The 23,527-nt window shown below is 42.4% G+C and overlaps 1 protein-coding gene across 1 annotated transcript in view; it reads right to left on the bottom strand.

The window, feature by feature from the left end:
- cacna1ia (calcium voltage-gated channel subunit alpha1 Ia) overlaps positions 1-23,527 on the bottom strand; it is a 100,768-nt gene that overhangs the window by 31,933 nt on the left and 45,308 nt on the right. Inside the window, exons 4-14 of the mRNA XM_034538730.1 lie at positions 20,843-20,940; positions 16,196-16,355; positions 11,220-11,568; positions 10,840-10,932; positions 7,911-8,235; positions 7,181-7,569; positions 3,783-3,934; positions 3,052-3,237; positions 1,338-1,455; positions 1,075-1,230; positions 28-118 (exon numbers count right to left, since the gene is read on the bottom strand). Coding sequence (XP_034394621.1) covers positions 28-118; positions 1,075-1,230; positions 1,338-1,455; positions 3,052-3,237; positions 3,783-3,934; positions 7,181-7,569; positions 7,911-8,235; positions 10,840-10,932; positions 11,220-11,568; positions 16,196-16,355; positions 20,843-20,940 — 2,117 coding nt within the window. The remainder of the gene's footprint in view (positions 1-27; positions 119-1,074; positions 1,231-1,337; positions 1,456-3,051; positions 3,238-3,782; positions 3,935-7,180; positions 7,570-7,910; positions 8,236-10,839; positions 10,933-11,219; positions 11,569-16,195; positions 16,356-20,842; positions 20,941-23,527) is intronic.

The raw sequence follows: 23,527 nt of genomic DNA, 5'->3' as shown, positions 1-23,527 counted from the left end.
ATATAGCTGCTAAAGGCATTTTATTACCTGAGATATGTTGAGAGTCTTTCTGTTTATCATTCTCCTCAAAATTACAGGAAGACCTGTCATCGTCCGAGTATGAGCGGTTTGCATCGCCCTACAGGGGAAAGAGGGAGGAAATGAGAGGGATAGGGGGCACACAACAAGGAAGAGGAGACATTAGACATAGCAGAAAGTGACCCATTTTATCGACTGTATATATACAGTTGACTTGTTTTTCTCATCCTTGATTTATACAACCATAAAACAAGGAATCTCTGTCTGTGTGTCCTTGGCATATCTGGAGAACTGTTCATCTGATCTCTTTTACACTTAGCGGCTGTCATTTGGAATTTGGAAACAAAGTTTCAGGGCTCTGCAGACCGAGCCGAGCATGTCATGTACAGCAGGCCGTTAATTTTTGCTGCTGGATGCTGGATGTACTGACTGAACTCTGCTTCACTTCCCTGGAGTCAACAAACACCAGTTGACAGCCGACAGGAACAGAGCCGCAGCTCTCAAATAATAAAAAAAAAATTGTGTACGTTTTTGCCATATTAACTTATAATGTTGTTGCAAATATATATAAATAAACCTGTGCTCTACTTTATATACATGCTGTAATTAAGTAAAAACAAGCGACTATATTGCCTAATTGGAACTTAATACATCCGGTGAGTGCATTTCACTGGTGTGTTTCTAACCAATGATAAATGACCAAGTAGCCGCACTTGGCTGTGTTTTTTCCTTGTGTTTCTGGGTGTGACGCAACCTTTGTCCAGGCAGGTGTATTGCTGAGAAGCAATGGAAGGGTCGTGTGGGTCAAGTGGGAAGTTGTTTGATGAGCGGTTCTCCAGAAAGCTGCAAACAGCGAGCCCACAGGCCAAGCCCGTTATAAACAGGCATGTTCTGCAGGGCCACTGCACTAGTTTCTTTAACATATGACTGATTGTGTCACATTCTCAGCTGATAGCTAAACTAAAAAACTAAAACTACATGACATGATTACATAGCTTTTCCAATATTAGATTTGGTTGTGTCTTTTGCAAAGTGCATGCCATCCAATGCCCTTACCTCAGCTTGGAAACCCTCAACCAAGATGGCGACCAGTAAATTGAAGAGCACATAGTTTCCAAATGTCATAAGAGCTACAAAGTAGAGAGCAGCAAAGGGCGAGGTGGATGCCATCCCATTGTACAGCACCATGTTCCAGTCCTCCTGAGTCAGAATCTAAAGGAAATAGAAATACTAATAATATACTACAGACACACACAAATGTCTATAGATGTAAAAAAAAAAGAAAAGAAAAGAAAAAGACAAGTGTTTGTGTGTTTAACCTGAAAGACGGTGACGATGGCCCAGAGCAGGGAGTCAAAGTTCTTCCTGTCAGGCACCGTGTCTCCTGCCTCTGTCTTCAGACTGAACTTACAACCAAAGATATGCATTCCCAGGATACTGCAATACAAGAGGAGATGTGTCTAGTAATTCAGCCAAACATGCATTCATACAAAAAGGTTCATGGGCTCCACCACATACTTAAATGACACCTGCAGACAATGTGAGGAACTATAGAATCGGATATAAAAATAGACAAAGTAACAGAAAAAGTATACTTTTAGAGATGATCAAAACCTATAGAGCACAAATGAACAAACACGTCCCCTTACACACACACACACACACATCCCCTCACACACACACACACACACACACACACACACACACACACACACACACACACATACACACACACACACTTCCGCTCTTTTCCTTCTACCTGCACCCATCTGTTTGCTGTCACAGAGGGACCGTGAAACCCAGACAACTCATTCATCACAGCGTTCTCTCGGGGTTCATGAGAGGTTTTAAAAGTTTATGTCTTAGCTGAGTAGTACTTTACATTAAGTGCTCACTAAAAGCTGCAGTGGCGAGACGGACAGGCACAATGCTACTTGCTCAGCAGCATGAGCTTGTTTACACCTCTGAGGCCATCTGTCTGACAGCTGTGCTGCAGGGGTAAGGGAGCTGGTATCAGGTACGCATACACACAAACACACATGCACGTTTAGATACAAGCATTACGCTGCTGTGGAGCTCATATCTATCAAATAACAATGAGTGTACTTGCAACAATTACAATCAATTATTAAAATACAATTATGTTCATACTATCTTAATTTTTGGCGATTGCCCAAGGAGGTGGAATTGGAGGAAAATTGAATAAGTTTTGTCTGTGTGTGTGTGCGTGTGTGTGTGGTGAGTCTGCTGTGGGAGGACAAAAAGATGTGGCTTCAGGTTAATGATTATGTATATTGTTAATTGCAGTTTTCAGCATCTTCATCACAATATTCACTTGGCAATGTACAAGGCTGAATTGGGAATCATTTCGGGAATCATTTTGAAATATTGTTTACATGGTGGAATGATTGGATGACTCTTTAAGCGGATGGTGCTCTGCTAACAATCTTTACTGTCAAAACTAAAGATATTCATATTAAATTTAAATCAAACTATTCTATCAATACTTCGTTAGAATTTGAGCTGACAGTTTAAACGTTATGTTGTTCTGCTATCATTGTTATTCGGCCCGAGGCCCATCTGTCTAATTTAGTGTAGTCCAATATATTGCTGACGGACAAACAACTCACGGTGCTTATAACTTTCCTGGCAGAAGTAATCCTGGAGAAGGAGGCAGGTCAAAGAGAAATGCCTCGACACAGCTGAGATACAACTTGGACCTCCAATAATTGCAAGTTTAATCCTATTATTTTGCACAAACTGTGGCCTTTGGCTATGCCTGCCTCCACCAAGATCAGCTCCTATGCTTTATTTAATCTGCTGCTATTCTATCACTGCGTTTCTTTTTAATTCAAATGTCCGGAGGGTCAACAAACCAAGCTGCCTGAGATCGTTAACTGTCAGGCACAGTACTGCCCAGTACACATACAGCACACACGGCCTCCAACTTCACTTTCCCACCCTCTCTGTGTCTTACTGATGTATTTTCAGAGCCATATTCCACATAAATGCATGCCCCTGTGCCCCTGTTACCTGAAGATGAAGATGAAGAGCATAAGCAGCATACAGAAAGTGGCCACGTTGTCCATCGTCTTCATCAGCACAACCAGCTGCCGCCTGAGCGCAGGCATGAACCTCACCAGCTTAATGACCCTCAGCAGCCTGAAGGTCCTCAGCACTGACAGACCGCCGTCTGCCTGACCGATGATCTCACACACGCTGCATGTGTTGATGGATGGGTGGAAGTGTGTGTTAAACAGACAGAGAAAGACAAAATGTAAAGAAAGATGTAGAAATGGGTGGAGTAAAACATTTGCAATGTTATAATCATGGAGTGTAGGGAGAGAAGGATTACTAAATAATAAATACAAATTAATAATAATGGGAAAGGACAAATTAGAAGAGATAAGGGGGTGAGTTGGTCCTTAATACTGAAATAAATACTGAGTTACAGTATAATCGACGCTGGTTTGAGAAGGAATACTTCTGCATTTTACACATTTTATTCCCACTTTTATTACACATTTATTAAGTTGCGTAGTTTAATGGAGAATACACCAAAACAAGGAACATCAGACATGTGTCTTGAAACTCAAATAGATTAGATTACATGTTTTGTACAAAAGCTCCAGTGGCATGATTTAAAGCTGTAAATGTAGGGCTCTCTGGTGTTTGTAAATATTATCTCTCAATCATTAAATGGACGCACACTTCACCTGCTGACAAGCTAACTCAACATTTGGCAAATAGTTTTGTTTGCAGACCTGATGATGACAATGATGCCATCAAAGATGTTATACGGGTTCCTCAGGTACTCAAAGAAGCCAAAAGCAGTCAGCTTTAGGATCATCTCCAGGGTGAACATGCTGGTGAAGACAATGTTGCAGATCTCCAGGACATTGGTCAGCTCCTCTGGCTGGATGGACGGGTCACAGAAACAGGAAAAAAAAGAAAGAAAGTAGAAAGTAAGATGTGGGAAACCGTCAGGCAAAGAGTGGCAGGTAAAATCTAAGAGTGTTTTGAGTTGCGAGCGTTCCAGGTTAAAAAAACGGGGACAATGATCTCCACGGAGAGGCAGGTACAGACAAAGAGATAAAAACACAGTTTATATTAAACCACTGCTTTGCAATCACCGCTGCCGCGACAAAAAGATGCTGGAGCCACTGCGGAAACAATTGTGTACGCATCACATTTCTCCGCCTGTGTTGAAACGGCTGTCACTCAAACTGTCAGTCACTTGAAAAGAAAACGTTTTCATTCCTGGCAAATAAAATTAACGCATGCACCTTATCTTAGATGGGCGACAGACAGAGAGGAAGAGACTGAAATACAGGCAAACAAATTGTGGCACAGCTGTTTATGTAAAGCAGTAAAGGAAAACTCATATTAGAACCAAAACCAAAAATTGGACAGTGAGAAAGGGAATGGTGAGTGTGTATTATCTGTGTAACACATGGAGTCTTATCGTGGCTGAATAGGGATAGGAGAGCATGTTATCTGGACTTGGAAAAGGAAAACATATATATATATATATGAACATAACACAAAAGAAAGAAACAGGCGCCAGTCAATCCCGGATTTATTACCATTTGTATGTGTACTGTGTATGTGTGTGTGTGCACAAGCCGACTCGCTTTATGAAGGTCTACTTTGCGTGTGGGAATGTGTGTTATGCGCGATATAGATCAGATGCCTTCTCTGATACCCCTTGAATTTCAGTTTCAAAGCCGGTGGGGAAATAGCCAGCCTGCTGTGCCAAAGTTAGCAAACCATGTCAGAGGAAAACACACTCTCAGCCATTCCCCTCCTCTAATCTGCTTTTTCTCCCAATCTATCTCCATCCCACTAAATTCTCTGTCCCCTTTTTTTTCCTCTTTCAGAGTCTCATTATCAGGCAGACACATCTCTACCCAATCAATATCCTCCTGTCGATCAGAGGAGGGAGAACGGTTGAGGAAGAACCCGCCTGGAGGAGAAACCGAGGAGCAGAGCAAAGGGATTGTTTAAGGGTAGATGATGACATGGTGCCGGAGAGGAGATAGAAATACTCGATTAGAGGTGAGAAAGAGTAAGAATGATTCACAGGGTTGGGGACTCATTTGAGCTCGGTACGGCAGCGCACCACTTCTAAACAATGTAGTCATTAAACACAAGTGAAAAAAATATATATTAATGATGTGTTGTATTAGAAGAAAGGGAACGTTGGAACAAATGGAGTTTCATCCCTCGGGAGTTATCTTTAACCTAGACCTATGACTAACACAGGACATGAGATGTATTGCTATTGACAGAACCATCACAGCTTTTGACACCACAGTTTAAATCAGACAAAACACCATCATTCCTCGCTCTCCTCTCTGTTTTTCTCCCTCTTGACCTATTTCCTGTCATTTCCTAACCCCACTTCTCCTCCTGTCCGTGTAGCTGTGCTCTCCAATGTAAATTGTTCCCTCAGATTCCTTCTCCTAAATAATATTGTATTCATACACACATATCCTCTCCCTGTTTCTCTTTTGTGTGCCTTCCGTCAGTGTGTGAATGTTGCTTGACTATGAATGCATGAGCTACAACTTCCAAACCTGAGTTGCAGCTCATCTTTAAATTAGCTCACGTGCAACATCATTTGAAAATATTTGAAAAATATGCAAGGCCATACCTCCACGGAGCAAAATTATCATTTTTCATTTGAAACCACAAACTTGACGTGAACAGTTCCTCTAAGCAGGGTGTGGTGCGAGTAAGGAAGCCATAAGCCCCGGGGTTAGTCACTTCCACCCTGAAGCACATCAGCTTCAGGGTTCCTGTTTTAGAACACCGTTGCGAGACGGAGGACTTTTTACTGCCATGCACACTTGTATCAATGCTTCTGTGAGGGAGAGACAGACTTGAGAGACAGACAGACAAAGTGTCTGCGAGTGTGTGGAAATGCACACACACACACACACACACACACACACACACAATCACATAGGGAATTGAGCTGAGAACTGCTGTGTAACGAGAGTCTGCTTCGCTCTTCCCATCTCACTCGTCTCCTCCTCTTCCTTGCCTCCTCCCCACAACCCTTGTTTTATTTTTAGAGTCTTCAGAGATGAGAGAAAGCAACTACTCTGTACGCTGTCAAAGAGCGTGGGTGGATGAGAGAAAGAGAGAGAGAGAGAGAGAGATGTGGGGAGACGGAGGTTGAAACTGAGGGAGGTAAAAGAGAGTCAGACAGTATGAGACACTTGGGGTAAGGAGGGAAGGACGGAAGGGAGGAAGACAGCGAAGGAGCAAAGGAGCGAATGGGGGAAAGAACATGCAAAGGAAAGATGCACAGAGGGAATTATGAAGAGAATAAGGGCAGAGAAGTGGAAGTAAAATTAGCAAGAGGGGTGGGGGGTTGGAGCAAAATGGCATGAGTTCAGAGAGAGAAATGAAGGAAAAAGAAAAAGCTCTTTTTTTGTAACAGCTTGTGTATGTACCTGCATGAGTTTCTGTTGGTGCGTACACACAGACATAAACAATATATTTGTTCATGTGCTGCACACACTGGACACAAATGGACGTGTGTGTGTGTGTATGTGTGCACACTTGCATGTGTTTGTATTCATACGTGCATGTGTGGTGTTGGCAGGCTTCTCCCACTCTCACTCTCAGACACCGGTCTCGCCGGTCTCTGAGGAGCCAGCTTGGTTTTGTCTGCCGCTAGGCTAAATGTTTACACCTCTGTCAGGAAACTGCATGGCAGTGATGCTCCACTCCCACACGCATCCCTCTGAATTTCATCTGCTATTATGATATTTCGAGTAGCAAGGCTTCATCAGCAGCGGTAGTGGTTTATCTAGTGGTTTATCTGCTGAGGCTGAAGTAATACGTGGGAGTGAGAAATTATTACGCTAAACGATCTATTTACACTGTAGTATGTCAGTCTAAAATATTAACGGCAATGCATTTGCTGACAATGAACGGCAAGGACCATTGTATTTATCAATATCCAAAACATTCACTATCTTTGGCCAATTACAGGTATCTGAAATCAGTTCACAGCATACCCCTCTCTGGTAATAGTATAAATATATAAGGGCTCTCCTCAGTTTGGTTTGTTTAAATGACGTATTGTAACTGCATTAACAGTGTCAATAACAATGTTTATGTGAGAGAATAAACTATATTATTTTACCTGGTTATGATGCTCGATGCCCATACTGATAGTGTTGATGAGAATAGCGATCATTATGCCCCTGCTGAAGTACTTGCTCTCTACAATGCCCCAAAGTTTCCTCCTCATATCGTTCCAGATGTCTTTACAATGTCCAAAGCATGTCCTCTTTTTCTTCTTCTCTCCATCTCCCTTCTGCTCAAGATGGTTCTCGTCCTTGCTCGTCTCTTTCACTGCGTCCTGCTCATGTTCCTCCTCGTTGGGGGAGTCTCCCACCGCCCTCACCCCCTCTTTCAGTGATAATGCACATATAGGGCAGTCCTCTGGGTTCTGAGGGACAGCCAGACTGATGGAGTTAGCCAGCGGCTGAGGGCCGTTGTCTTGCTTGTTCTGGTGGGGACATTGAGATGCTAGAGAGATGGGAATAAAACATTTAAAAAGAGACACTATGTGCACTTTAATTTATGATTTAGATGCTCTTTTGGGATGCAAAATATACGGGATGCGAGCATTTGCAATTGTTGCAAATGTTTCAACATTTCATTTTGTCCAGAACAGTGACATCTTGTAGTCACACCTCGTTGGTGGCCATAACATATTTCATTTAACTTGCCATCCATTATGTGGGCATAAATGACACAATCAAGTCAGGTCGCCACAATGTTTTTAAAATAACTAAAACATATTCAACTCACACCTTTAAACAATTACATATAAATACAAAACATATTCACATGGCCCTCCGACTCACTTTTTGGGTGCCTGGAATGATGGCGCTCTCCGTTCACGTTTCCTCCACCACGCCTGTTCCCCCTGCCTCCTCCAGCTGGCAGGGGTTTGCCCCTCAGCTGGTAGTAGAGAGCTGCCGATCTCCTCTTAGCCTTGCGGAGGACATGGCACACGAGCTGGAAGATCTCCTCGTAGCAATCTCCTGGCTCAGCCATGCTGGCCAGGGTGGAGGATGACAGGCACTGTGCCCTTTGCTCCTGCATCAGTTGGTGTTCCCGCTGTTTGGTCTCCGAGAACTGGGTGGCGATAACCACCAGGCACAGGTTGATCATGAAGAATGAACCAATCTGGATGGATGTAGAACAAGGAACACACAGTTACAGACTGTATGGAGGTGGGACTCCACAAACAATAGTGCAAACAATAAAGAAATCACTGCTGGAATTAAGAGCTTCTATCTAGCCCAAAGAATGACTTGTTCTGTTGAAAAGAAAATTGTTAAACAGTAAGTGCAGAAATCAACCCAGAGGCCAACCAAACTAAACCAATAAGAACCAGTGCGGTGTCTTATTTAAATAACCAGACTTTGGCTTTAGTTAAGAAACATGAAGAATTGTGATTTCCCATTGGTAAATATAGACTGCAAGCTCTCACACTGGCTGATTCTAACAATGTGTGCTAATCCCCCTGTAGAAATGACAGGGCACATGTTAAAGGTCTGTAAGGGCTGGCTTCCCACCAGACCGAGGCTGATTGGAGTAGACAGACAGAACTAACACATGCACAAAGCACACTTCAGCGTAAGCACACTTCAGCGTCCGGCTATCTTTCACTTCTTTCACACTCTGACTTGAATTCACTTTCCCTCCCACCTCTACTCCAACTCAATATATTTCTTTACTAATCTCCCATGCTGCACGAAGCTTCGAAGGGACATTTCTTTGGGATGGAGTGATTGTGGATGGTATGTGGCTGACCCTTTTAGTGGCAGTAATGGGAATCACTACAGGACAGCTGAAATGACTTTTATTGGACGACTCTGAGCTGGATATGGAACAATGATTAGATCAATATTGGCTAATGCTGAACAACTCAAAATTGGCCTGCTGGATGGATAGGGCAGCTTAAAGCAGAGTCTCCATTTTGTTCATTACAAATCCGGACATGTTTCTCCTCGGACAAAGCTCTCAAACAGACACATATTGAGAACACACATAGACGCCTACAAGGCCAAAGCATCTGGAGCTAGAACACTCAATAAAACATGCACAGATAAATAAAATTCAGACTTAATGACCGTCCACCTATAGACTTTCATCCAGAAGGATCAAAGATGCAGGACGAGGTGAAGGAGAGACGGGAGAAGCTGGGAGGAACGAAAAAAGGAGCGACTCCAGAGATAAAGAGAGGAAACATAGCAGGGAGGTAGAAAGGGAGGAGAGATGCCCATCTGTGTCCTGTGGGTCAAAGCAGGTCTGCAGGTGTGTGGGCCTTTGATTTCCCTCTAGCTTGCTTCTGTGTGTGTGTGTGTGTGTGTGTGTGTGTGTGTGTGTGTGTGTCTGTGTGTGTGTGTGTGTGTGTGTGTCGACAGTATTCCGTGATTCTGATCAGTAGACAGTTTTGCGCATAATCAGGGAGGGCAGTCCAATATCACGCATTCAGATGATCACTGCATTATGCATGCATGCAAACGCACGGACGCACGCACGCACACACACGCACGCACGCACGCACGCACGCACGCACGCACGCACGCACGCACGCACGCACGCACGCACGCACGCACGCACGCACGCACGCACGCACGCACGCACGCACGCAAGCACTCACACACGTTCTCACTCACACAGACAAAAGGATGTGTGATCACACACTCACATACACAAATTTAGATGGCAGGCTCACTCTACAACAGATTGCATGTGTCTATGTGACACAATGTACAATGTATGTGTGTACGTATTCTCTTTTTCACACACACAGACACCTTCCTAATAACTCTCCTTGCTGAGCTCTAAATCACTTTAATCTATCTACTCACACTCTTCAATGTGACACCAAGAAAGACTCTTAGGTTGAGCACTCGACAGTATATCAAGTGTTGAGCACATATAGTCTGACACTGTGGATGTCAACGTGAGTTTTCTATCTGGGAACAAATCTTAAAGGATCAACTAACCGGGTACTGTAACTTCATAATGACAAAACACAAGCACACAAAGAAACAGAATAACTACACAATGAAAGAATGAGAGAGTCGAGGTGACCCTCACTGTGTCAATAACACCTTTGGGACTCATGAAAGTGACTGCAAACTTATTATGGTATCAGCAACACTCCTATGGCGTCTCTCAGGACCTTAGACTACAAGTTGCCAAACAGACTGGAGCCCTGCACGGATGCTCAAAAGGAGCGGCAATGTGTCAATCAATCATGTACCACAAAGGCAGCAGCGTGTTGGCCTGATTGACAGCTGTTGAGCTCAGTATATTGAACTTCTTTGGTCAGCCCCCACAGCCTAAATGTAACAAACACACAGTTTGACTTCAGATCAGGATGTAATCAACTGTTCAGTTCAATTTGACGTATTCTGCACTAGATATTACTATGACTGAAGAATGTGGCTAAACAATCCACAGGACATGAGATTGTGATCAATGTAGCAGCATAAACCCGGCAAAAGCGATTACACGGTGACTCTATGTCAACTATCTGTGGGTGCCAAAAGGTGTTTACACTGGGAATGTCAGATCTGCCAAAGAGGGGATGGAATTTGAAGCCTCAGTCACAATGCCAATAATGTCCACAGTCTAATAAACACGATGTTGTGGTGACGAAGTCTGTGGATGTTTTGTCGGCCTTGCACTCTTTTAAAGTGTGGTTCCTTTTCAATATTGAATTTCACAAGTCAACTGTTTGGGAAATAAAATGTAGTGATGCATTTTACTTACAATGATGAGTAAAATGAAGTAGATGAAGTTGTAGAAGGAATGGGCATCCATCACATAATACATGATCTCCACCCAGCCCTCCAGAGTGATCACCTGGATTAGGAGGAAAGATTATTTGTGATAAGTGATAAGACATTAAAAAGTACAAATTAACTTGAAACTTGTGGACCAGTCAAATAATAAGAGGTTAATCAAATTTAATTAATTCTTTTGAGAAGAACAACAAGCAATTATTTGATTAAAATAGGTGTCAGGCCTTTTGAGCAAGCACTACTGTTGGAATCTAATCTTTTCATAACTTTATAATCCATCTAAAAAATATGTTTTTTTCAGATCCATTGTATTATAAGATCAGCAACCCAAACTCAAATGGAACATACCTGAAAAATGACGATCCAGGCGTAGACGATGTTATCAAAGTTGATGGCCCCTTTGTGGGGGTTCTTACTTCCTGTGTGGCATCGGGTGTAGTACTGGTTCCAGTTGATGCACAGACCCACTGCTTCCCCAGCACCACTCCCGTTGGCCAGCGGCTCTGGACTCAAGCCCAGAGTTTGTCTGTGGAGTGCGTCCTCCCTGTCCAGGCAGCATGTGCGTCCTCCTTCGCGCCTCGCCGGCACATCGGCACACGACATGATTCCATTGTCAGACGCCAGGGAGCAGATGAAGGGCCGTTCATCATCCTCCTCCAGGTGGTAGTACGGAGCAGGCAGGGTCATACCTGAAGAGCTGGGCTCAGCACAGCGTGAGAAACTAAGTTAGTTGGTTATGAAATCGAATCTTTACACATAATATAGTAGACCATATATTTGTACAGAGAAGAAGGTCAAGAGAGGAGAATGTAAAATATCCAACCAAGCCTGTGGGATCACAGATGAAGTCCCACAGGCTTGAAGGGTGAACAAAGAAATGCAATTGAAATGCAATTGATACTGCATGAACAGTAGATACTTTCTTCCCTTTTCACTCTCACAGTTATAAACTCAAAAAAAGATATATACTGTATTTTTGTTCTTCTCTACATCCCAGTCTAATTTAAAAACAGCCACAGGGTAAACACAGATCCAGGAGCTGCTGACCTTAGACCAACACATGAATCAGTATTGAGCTGTAAAAGACACAGTAAGTGTTTTTGAGAGAAGAATCTCACCAGCAGTGAACTAAGGAACGGCGCCTGAAGCTGGTGCAGAAAACCAAAGGCACCACAGGTGTGGTACACTTGAGGAGAAATCAAGCAGCACCTAAGACATCCCCTTTGCAATACTCCTCTATCAGCTTGGAACAGATTGACACTTTAAATGAGCAACCAAAAGTTTTACAGCAGCCGTTGTTGTTCAGAGTTCAGAGTGTTAAACTTTGTTAGTCAGAGAACCAGAGAATTTGAATACATTTTCTGTTGCCTCTCTGCAGTTGACTTTGCCATCTCAGGAATGTCGCTGAACCCCACAGCAGCAAATGTGTTCTTTCTTTTATATTGTTGTTCTCCTAGTTGGAAGAGTTGAAATTAATACATAAGTTCTCGCAAACCCAGAGGAGCCCTGATGCCAGTGTTTCAAACATCCGTCATTGCATCAAATTTAACATATATTGAAACCTTTGCCTTGACGGTCCTCTCAGAACTACTCAAACAAGACGTAAATAACTGCATTCTCGCAAATACAACTGCTTCACAATGGGATGTTGAATGCTCCTCCAACACTGTAAAATAAAAGATAAAAATAATGAAAACAGGGACAGCTCTGCACTGATTACCCTGCTGAACACAAGGACCTCATTTTCCTGGGACTTTAATAGGTGGAGAAAATCATACATCACTCCGTCAGATGCAATGGGTTCACAAGTGAAGGATTTCAATGAGTAGCACGAGGTCACTGGAGGGGAGTCTTCCATTGGTCGCACATGATTTGTAATCCCATCCTTATGTTCTTACTCTGACAGAAACAGGCCATTCTCTCTTCATGTATTTGTATGTGTGTGGGATGTCCTGATATTGCAGCAGCTGTTTAATCTGTAGTCAAAGGCACAGGCAAAACAGAAATGAAAATGTTATTTACTGAGCTAACTCACCGATTGACAAGCACATCATTGAGATGAGTATGTGTTAAGCACCAGATAACAGATTGTTTAATCATGTAAATAAGTCAGGTGGAAACTGTATGTGAGAATGTGTGTGTTCCCTCGCATGAAATCAGCAGAAAAACTGATTGCGCTCTCTTGCATTGACACCTATATTACACACATACACACACACCGTCAAGGAACTCATTCACTCCCTGTACGCGGCCCTCTGGAGTGAGTGAGCGGCTGATTCCTGCCAAACTTAACTACACACATCTCCAAACTCTGAATCCAACTGATTGCCACCATCTGAAGCACCTCATCATGTCTCTCATACCTCTCAGTTTTAATGGAAGCATGGCAAAGAGTCTTTCGCTTCATATCCAGGGACTCAGTTGTATCTGCCTCTGTGGATTTATTGTCAGTGGGCTACCGTTGCTTTAGTTATGTGCTGATGGGGCATTCAAAGCACTCTTTACTCCATTAAAACAATGTTAATAACAAGTTAAAAGCAAAGCAATCCATTGAAAGTGAAATAATTGAAAGAGAAATAGCAATTAGCACACAGATGACATGAAACCAATGCAAAATGTAGGAAAAGCCAACACTTAGCCAGTCACCGAGCCCTATTAGGTGTGTGTGTGTGTGTGTGTGTGTGTGTGTGAGATCAGACATGACTGAAGTGAATGACGGCAGGGTGTGGATGCTCATACCAAGGTCTGGGCCTGGGGAGGATACAATTAGAGCCTCTCCATCAGCGGTCCCATTACTGAAGACACACATTTAGGGTCACTCGACCAACAGTATTTACTCAATTTTGCTGTCTTTCTATTGTTTTTTTTCTTACATTTTATCCCCGTTTCTCATGACACACCAGTCTCCTCTACATTTTTATTTTTTTGCACACGGGGAGACTTATCAGAAAAAGAGAGGCTAAGGGGCAAATCATATTTAATGCACACACCGGCACAAACGCAGTTGCTTCCACCCTGCTGCTTACCCTCTCATTTACACTCTCAATCTCCCCCATTCCCAGGCTCTACAATTTTCTAATTTCCAATTTTCCCTCCCCTGTCTCCCCCCACCAATAGCCGGATGGATGCTGCTGACATATTTAGGAGGAGATGTTCTCCTTTTACCTCAACAGAAACCCCACACATGCATGCACACTAATTCCAGGATCGATCGTAACCGTGGACCTATCAGGCTATACTGCTCCCCGTTGAGAGAGAGTGGCTTAGGAACCAGGCATTGATTGGCAAGGTTTGCAGGTATGCACTGGGACACACTAAGCTCACACTGACTTAGAGCACAGTTTATGCAATTCAATGGAGGACACAAGGGACTTACACCAGAGATGAAATCAGAGAAAGGTTGTCAGTTGCGCTACATTGGAGGAAGGGATTAAGACTTAGAGACAGAAAGAGAGAAAGAGAGAGAGATGGGGGCGGGGGGAAGAGACCCTGTCAGAGTATTGGAGCATGAATGAAGCCTGTTGCCCCCCTGCTGGTGACTTGGCATGAGCCAGCATGGCATAGCAAAACTTGGCATCACACTGAGAACACACCTGCCAGTGGAGAGCGAAACCAAGTCAGGGATCAAGGCTACATTGTAGTGGAATAAGAGAAAGTTTCCAGGAATCATATGAAATGAGACTCTGGGACAGTTGGGAAGGGAAGGTGGCATGGCACACAGAAGGTGGCATGGCACACAGATATAGTAAGGGGGACTAAGAAGGAGAAATGGAGATCAACAGGCATGAACCTTCTTTGGAAGTGCTTGGGACAAGCTTCACTTTATGATGAAAATGGCTTTTGAAGTGCCGCTGGCTTCCATTATGTGGCCATAAGTGTAAGATAGTTTTTTAAATGTGGCAGCTCAGAGGTGTGAACGTATCTCCACAACAAATTGCCTTGTCGCTCTATGTATTTCTTTTCAACTTGCAGAAAAAAATAAAGATTAGTGGTACTGCAAAGGAACTACATCTAATAAAATATACTGAGAAGGGAAACAAGCTAAATAAAGAATATGAAACAAAAGGAAAATAAGGCAGAATAAGGCACGTAAAGAGGAAGGTAGAGATCAAAAGAGCGAGTGTGTAAAATGGCAAAGAATGCTGCACTTGACTGCAACACTTAGCCCACTCCATTATAACCCCTCAGAGCCCTCAAGCACTAACTCACTACACGCTTTCCAATTAAGCACTCAAGCACCCTGAATAATCTGCATAATGTGTTCGTAAAATGCTCTAAAATAATATGCTAAATAATACTTAAATAATTAAATAATGAAGTAATAGTCTGCTGACCAGCCTACTGGAAGGAAATGTTTTCTAAAGCTGGACAACAACAGTGTAGTTGTCCACTGATCCTCCCGGTGAAAAGTGTCTCTTTGCTTTTATGCCATGTAGAAAAGTTAAAGTTGAGTCATAATCACTACATCACCCTTTAGCCCCAATGAAGATAAATGTAGAAAACATTGCCTTAAGAAACCGTGTGAAATGATTAGTGTGGAGGTTATTACGGTTCATGGTGCCACTCAAGTTTAAGGTGAGGACAAAGCGGGCAGGTCTGTGCCAGCTAACAGACACATGTCCTGTTTCATCTGGATATAAGATCTGCCATTAGTACACGCTGCATCAGCATAACCTGAGACAGAGAACAGAAGGCACAAGGTAGTAGTATACATGGCGTATATTAATATTAGAACAAACACATCAGGGGCAGGGGCCTTTATAGCCAGCTGATGCCAGCATAAAAAAGGAAACCGAGGCAATGCGATAAAATCAAACACTCCTGAATACCGGTGAATGTCACTCACACACAGACTCAGTCGGGGAGGCTGTTGTGTAGGCTCATGAATATGGAGGAATGCAGCTGGAATCTAATCATATTCTTAGTTGCAAACTGGGAAAAACTCTACTCTTAAGTGTTATTTGGAAGTGCTAAGAGAGAATAGGAAAAGGTAGAAGCGCAGGAAGACAGTTATGCTGATGTACAAGTAAAATATGTAACATCTTGAATGAAATCCATGTGAAAAGGAAAACTATCAGGTCTAACAAGATTGTATGCTCATATGCAAACTGCACATTTTTAAATATATAATTTTCAATAAATAATCTGTAATTCTTTCTTTTCAATTTCACAAGTACGACTGATGGAAGGGAAAATAATGGGAAGCATAAAGGTGAGGACACACACGCACACACACACACACATACACACACATACACACACACACACACACACACACACACACACACACACACACACACATACACACACACACTTTTACTCACAGGTTAAAGTTCTCCTCCAGGTAGCAGCGGTTCCTCAGTAGACCCGCCCACAGCTGCACACCAATAATGCCGAAGATGAAGAAGACGAAGAAGCAGAGCAGCAGCACATTGCCTAGCATGGGTAGCGTGTCCAGCAGCAGGTTCACCAGGATGCGCATACCTGTGTGTTTCAGCAGATCAATCAATCAATCCAAAAATAGATTATCACAGGCTTATACCATTGATGAGGAAATACAACAATTTGCATATAGATTGCTCCATTGCACAACTTCTTTTGGGTATGTGGACCCTACTGAAGGTCTATTTAAACTTACAGACACAACTAACACAAACAAAACAGGGCTTTGATAACATTCTGAATCCAGCATGTGATGAGATTTAGTCAACTAAAACCTTTTGGAAAACCCTGTTTTTGGTTAAATAGTGAAAGATACACTTCAAATCAGTCTTGACTCAAATTTAGCCAAGACCAGCATCATTCACTAACCATAACACAATTATCTGGTTAAGCTAAACATAAAGATATTAATTATATTTTAGCTGCAAATATTGGGAGAAAAACAAAATATTAGTAACTATTTTGTGATTTTTCCAGATATGTTTGTTAAAAAGACATTGCCACGAGTGCATATGGTTATAACGCAAGCCACATAACTGCAACTTCCTGTCTGTCTCTTCACTGCCAACTGTACAATAAAGGAAAAAATGCTAAAAATAACCTTTAAAAAAGAGAAAGTTCCCTCATTGTATTAACACAAATGTGTAATCCGGATGGTATTATATTCACTTTAAAACATGTTTGCTGTATCTGAACATCATTTATTGATAGTTATTTTGAAGCATTTCCAATATTTTTGGCCATATGTTTAAGACATCTACAAATGTTCAAATGCTGCTAATGACTTCACACTGACTTGAAAGCTAAGCTAACTACAGTCCATCCCATGAACAGGCTCCATGAGGTCTCTATCATGATTAGATGAACAGTAATTGCAGAAATACAAGAGTGTCCCCTGTTGAACTCTGAGGACCTCATCCCCTGCTCCTGCAGCGATGAAATATTGAGATGTGAATATTTGAACATAATGACAGCTGATTGGGTTATGAAGAAAGAGAGAGGTGGAATCCATTGATGAGATCACAGCAACCCCGTACTGACACCTGAGAAAGGTGTGTGTGTGTCTTGGTGTTACCATGAGTGTGATTATGTGGCTGTCTCCAATTATCTGATGTGTGTGTGTTTGTTTTTCAATGCCACACTGGGATCCGTGAATAACAACTCAACAGTAGGTTAATGTGTCGTAAACACAACAGTGCGTCTAAGTTGTCAACAGACTGAATGACAGGAGAGAAGCTGAGAGAGAGAGAGAGAGATGAGGGTGATGATGATACACACATGCAAATACCTGAAATTCATGCTCTACACACACAAACAAAAAGCATTTAAAAACAATCGCAAGTAGTGAAAAGAAGTTCTCAGTGCTAATCAATGCTGTCTCTCCCCTTTGATTTCTACTACATCTAGATGTGTGATATAACCTGTGTGCTCATATTTTTATCAAATCAACGTACAGTGTGTGTGAGTGAAGGGAAGATTGATTTTTCCAATGATCTCAAGAATCTGCGCAGTTCTGCATTTAGAGATGTTTCTGGTGGAGTTTGCCATCTCTTTTCTATGGATCTGACACCACACATATCTATAAGATAAGATAACAATGTTAGACCAAGCATGATGCTGTGATATTGACCCGTGGCGATCGGATCATCTATTGGCGATCTTGAGTAACCACGATTAGATTCTATGAAAATAGAAACAATTGCCCAACCCATATGTGTGTCTGTATGTGTATAATTCATTTATTTTATTTTGGTTTTTTTAAGGGTAAGTTCAATCCTGAATTTGGCCAGTTGTGAATGAAACATGACAGCACAATGTCTCATTTTCGGATTGGAAAGTAATAAAGTAGAGAAACCGAAATTGAGGAATCTATGGAATTCCTTTTTCTCCATGAGTCCAGAGGTCCAGAGGTGAGTATGCACCAGTCTTCCTCCTTGGACTAATTTGTCTCCCTCCTGTGCCTAATTTGTCTCGTCAACTGGTATTAAATGGAGAGCAGTGGAGTCGCTGTAGTGTGTGGTGTGTGTGTGTGTGTGTGTGTGTGTGTGTGTGTGTGTGCGTGTGTCTCTGGTGACGGCTGGAGGCGAGTCTAAATGTGTTTGTTCCCCAGGGTCCTTGTCATTAGGCCACTGTTCCATTAGGCCTAATTGGGTGAAGAGATTGAGAGACGGATGGAGGGGGAGAGAGGGAGAACAAGAATGAGACACTGCCCGAGGGTGTGCCGAAAAATAGGGTGTGCCAAAGTAAGAAATAAAGCAGGAAAGAACAAAGAGAAAGAGAAAAAGCAACAACGCAAACAAAACTCAAACATTAAAGGGAGGAAAGCAAACAAAGGTAAGCGGAGAGAAAAATAAACAGTACGTTGTCACACAAATCAATCCTTTTTTCTCATTCTCTTGCTTCTTCACTACCTGCCTCCATCTCTCACCTTGCCGAGTGACTACACCAAGTTGCCAGCTCCTGCTGTTTTCGGATAAAGATGGATGCCTTCCCTTGCATCCCAAGGGAAACACATTTACAGTTTATCTGCCGGTGCTATTTACTAAACACCGGAGGATTCTATTCTTTTTCTCTTCCTCCTAACACTAGTTTCTATCATCTTGTCTTTCCCTCTCCTATTCTGGCTAACACTCCCTTGAACTTGCAACATTTTCATCAAAGAAAAAAAGTCTCACACAGCATACCACACTGACACATACACAGAGTGACACACACAGTGAAGGACTAGTATCTGTCATTTTGTCAGAGGGTTACAAATTGAGGTGTGTGAGGGGTTAGGATGTGCTCATCCTCCCTGTGTATCTGTGGGCAAAGTAACAATCTGACAAAACAAGGAACAAATAGCTTTAGGCCCATGCTTCCTAACCCCTAATGGGGTCACTGATAGGGGACAGAATCAGGCTACCACACACTCATGCAGCTTTGCAGCTTACTGATCATCAGCTGCTGTGGCTTTCTTAAATATTGGGCTGAGTAGGTTCCTTGTCCATGGCACATTGAAATCAATTCCAGCTCTGAAGACAGGCTGCTCTTTCAGGTAATTACACTGAGCATAAAGAATCCTCCATGATTGGACACTTACGTGATGAGCAAAAATCAGTATGCATTTGCTCTCGGTAGAAAAGAAGCTATAACTTTATCAGTCTGTTTATGGTGAGAGACACAGGCGAAACGGGTAAAAAATTAAACTAATACAAAATGCCATGAAACCTCCCCAGTTGATTACTTACATTACAATCATATGAAATGTTATGTTTAAATATTCAAATGAGGCATTCACTTATCAAATATGTGCTATTTTGCACACATTTCTTCAACAGAAATATAAACAATAAATAAAGCCAAGTTCAAATATATTGTTACATTTTGTTGGCATGTGAGAGACAAAGGTATTTTACAGAAGATACATTTGTATATCTCTTTGCATCACTCAATAAATCAGAGAATACCCAGAAGAAAAAAGAAAAATCTACAGACACAAAAAGTCATAAAATAAACACTGAAAACTATTATTTGGCCTGCTTAAAAAATGAGAGAAAGATTTTCAGACCTAATGATTTATAAACATAGAAAAGCTTCAACTTGGGTTGTCGAAATCACGCAAAGAACCTGGTGGACAAAAGTGTTCCAACAGTCCACACTTACAGTCAGAGAGCATCTCACAAGCAGACTCACACATATCATGCTCATCCTCATCATCCTCATCATCATCCTAGTCGTCTGTCTCCCTCACACGTAAAACCTTTTGATCATAGTCCTGAGAACGGCTTCTATACCCAAAAGCAGGTCCCCAAGGTCCAAACTGAATTAGGCAAGAGGGGAGACTTAAAGAAATTGAGGAAAAGTTTTGTTAAGAAAACGTGTCCTTATCTGTACGAACCCAAAGTGTTAAATATTAGACATTCACATCAGTGTGTCTCAAATAAGGTGACGAGAATCCCTAGACGTACTTTGAAATACTGCATTGGGATAAGCACGATTGTGTCAAATGTCTTTTTTTATCACCAGAAAATGGATTGAAAACATTTCTGACTACTTATTTGAAAACTGCTTCTAAAGTGACCAAACCAGTCTGAACCTACTGCAGCTTGGGTGGGCTAATTGTTGCTTACAAAGATTAAGAGCTGCCTGTTAGGGCAGCAGGACAAAGAAATCAATATGAGTCCAAAAGTTTGGCCAATAACTGAGTTTTAGATGAGAGGAACACGGTTATGGTCACGGACAGATCAGTGGAGCAGCATTAATGGATGGTTTGTAAATCTGATAGAGCCGTGAGTCAGGGCCGGAGCGGGCTGTGTGATTAAACATGATATGAATGTTTAATGGTCCCCGTGGGGAGCAGGTGGCACGCGGGACACAAAAAAAGTGAGAGATGTAATACTGAACATATACATGAATTTTCATGCAGATACATTTACGCTTTATGTGAACTAACAGAAGCACAGAGAGAAACTATAACAATACACATGAATGCACCTTTGAACAAACAAGCACACACAGACAAAACAAAACCCATAAAATGTTCTTACTTGGCACTCTGTTGATGGCTTTGAGGGGCCGAAGGACCCGAACTGTCCGAATGGCCGACAGGTTGATGTTCTGCAGGTCCAGCGAATACTCTACCATCCTGGAGAAACAAGCAGAGGGAAAAGGAAAGGCAGAAAAAACACATCTTTTAACGTTCCTGCAGACTGGGTGAGCTACTGATTCACAATATGACACAAAAGAAAAGGACCATGTCACCAACTGGACTGGCGACCTCTGCTCAAGACACATCAATGGTCATTCTTTGATCTAACCTCATCTGTTCCCTCCCAGAGCTGTGTGAGCTTCCACAGTTTGGTGAATGCACTGTAAAGAGTGTTGCAACACTCAAGAGAAAGTGGGGAGGGAGTGATGTGACAAAGCATCAAAAGGGGAGAATAACAGAAAATGGAGGTGAGGAAGAAAGAGAGAAGGAAAAAATGATATTCTAAGTGTAGCCTGCAGGATAATGTGGCTCAGTCAGAGCCTGGCATATGTTAGCAAGTCATTTCCACAGCACGGCTAAGCTGTGCCCCCAAATCCAAACCATTTTCACAAGAGAATGGCCACGGTTTGCCATGTGTGGAAGCAGAGAGCGTATGTTTAAAGGCAGCACACTTATATTACACAACGGTTATCGTCAACACAGAGAGAGTTCAAGTGAGCAAACAAGTTTGACTATACAGCATATGTGTTGTATATGAGTGAAAACGCCAGAGTGCATGTACGTGAGCAAATGATGTACAATGTGTAATCGTTTTATAGTGTGTCTGTGTGCAGAATTGATGTGCACGGGGCTCCAACAGAGTTGATACCAGCAGCAGCACAAGCTAGAAACACCCAAAGCACAACCAAAACAAGCCAAGGTCACTGTCTGAGATGGACAGACTTATGAACCATGTCATTTATTATAATGTCATATTTTATGAGGTCGTTGAGACTTTTCCTTCACCACAGCGCAAAGTCACCAACAGAGTAACACACCAGTTCACACTCTAGGAGGATTATTGTTTGTAACAAGGGGTTTGAGTCCCTGCACAGTTGTAGTTTGAACATGTAAATATGTAGACAAATGAAATGTCAATGCCTGATAAATCATATATAAGTGTACGTGGAGCATGGAATTTGCTTTTGATCTGGACCCGCGGTTTTCAAATCCTTTTTCAGGCAGTCTTTGATTTATTTGATAGGCTTTGATGAGGAGGAGCAGCTCCTGTGCCTGGAGCTAATAAAGGTGGTTGTGATTGTTGCTATTGTTGTAACGGATGTGAGGTACCCGTCTCCCGCCTCTGATGTCCAATCAATGTCAGTGCCTGGCACGCAGCGCACAGTGTTCTTCTGCAGCTCTCAGCGAGCTCGGTAAACCATCTCTGCGGCTCTGTGCAAGTTTTTCCTAAATTTAAACATGCCTAAGGAGCACCACACTGGAAAGAACACATCTTTACGAGGATATGGAGGCATATCTCGGACCACTTTCCTTTACCCGGTGTGGTCGAAAGTACAGAAATGCCACACAGCGGCTTGATGAAAATGCCAAAGCGTAGAGAAAAGCACAGCCGTTTTTTTTCTTCTTTTTTCACACACTCTGCAATCTGCATTAAACATTTTGAGTATCTGTGGTAACTCTAATCATTTGATGTGGGCTGCTGAGAGATAAAACATAAGGCTACGATGACAAAAGGGATTTTTTAAAAACAATTAAAGCGTACACTTCCTCGCTTTAGCGAGCTCAGGGGCATCAAACTGGATTTTAAAAATGTTGCTTGATTAGATTACAGGGTGATAAATAATGCTATTAGATAGAAGGCAACCACAAAAGGATAAACAATTGAATGGATGAGCACACGTTTTGTTTTGTTAGTGACCCAATTGCATCTAGCGGATAAAGTGAAAGAGAGAACAGAAGATCACAGATGTGCCTGTGTGTGCATAAGTGTGCATAAGTGTGCACGTGTGTGCACGTGTGTGCACGTGTGCGCGCTCCACAGAAGTGTCTCTTCCTGTACTGTACACATCAATCAAGCCGCTATGTTTGGGAGGGTAATTAGTGGGCTGCCGCAAGCGTCCTTTTTTATGATTGTTCTCTATTTTTCACACACCTTTTTTTGCCTATGATGCCTTCATCTCATTTATGCTTTCATGTGACTTGTGTATGTGTATGTGTGTGTGTGTGTGTTTAAAACTGCAGAGCTTCAGGGTAAACCTAGCTTAGACCATGTGAGAAGTGTTCAGACGCATATGGTAACATGAGAAATGAAGAAAATAAAAAGGAATGTACACTTTGAAGTGACTTATCAACACGCCGCCATCAGTTCCCATCCAAGTTGAAGTTCCGTGTCAAGAGAGTATTTTTTTGCATCTTATACATAAAACACCTTTTTGCTTTTGACAACTAGAAATGAATATTCATAACTGTGAGGGTGTCCGAGGAAAGTAGTGAACATTGTTAGGATGGGAGCAAGAACCTTCAGTTATCAAGCTCCTCTTTTATGGAGCCAGCTTCCACTTTCAGTCCGGGAGGCAGACACAGTCACCTCATTCAAGAATAGACTTAAGACTTTCCTGTTTGATAGTGCTTATAGTTAGGGCTGAATCAGGTTTGCCCTGGTCGAGCCCCTTGATATGCTGCTATAGGCTTATAGGCTGCTGGGGGATGTTTTAGGATACACTGAGCACCTATCTCCTCTTCT

Source organism: Cyclopterus lumpus, chromosome 8, assembly GCF_009769545.1.
Source record: "Cyclopterus lumpus isolate fCycLum1 chromosome 8, fCycLum1.pri, whole genome shotgun sequence".
NCBI classification, from domain to species: Eukaryota; Metazoa; Chordata; class Actinopteri; order Perciformes; family Cyclopteridae; genus Cyclopterus; species Cyclopterus lumpus.
The sequence above is the reverse complement of the archived record's forward strand: the minus strand, read 5'-3'. Positions and strand labels throughout refer to the sequence as shown.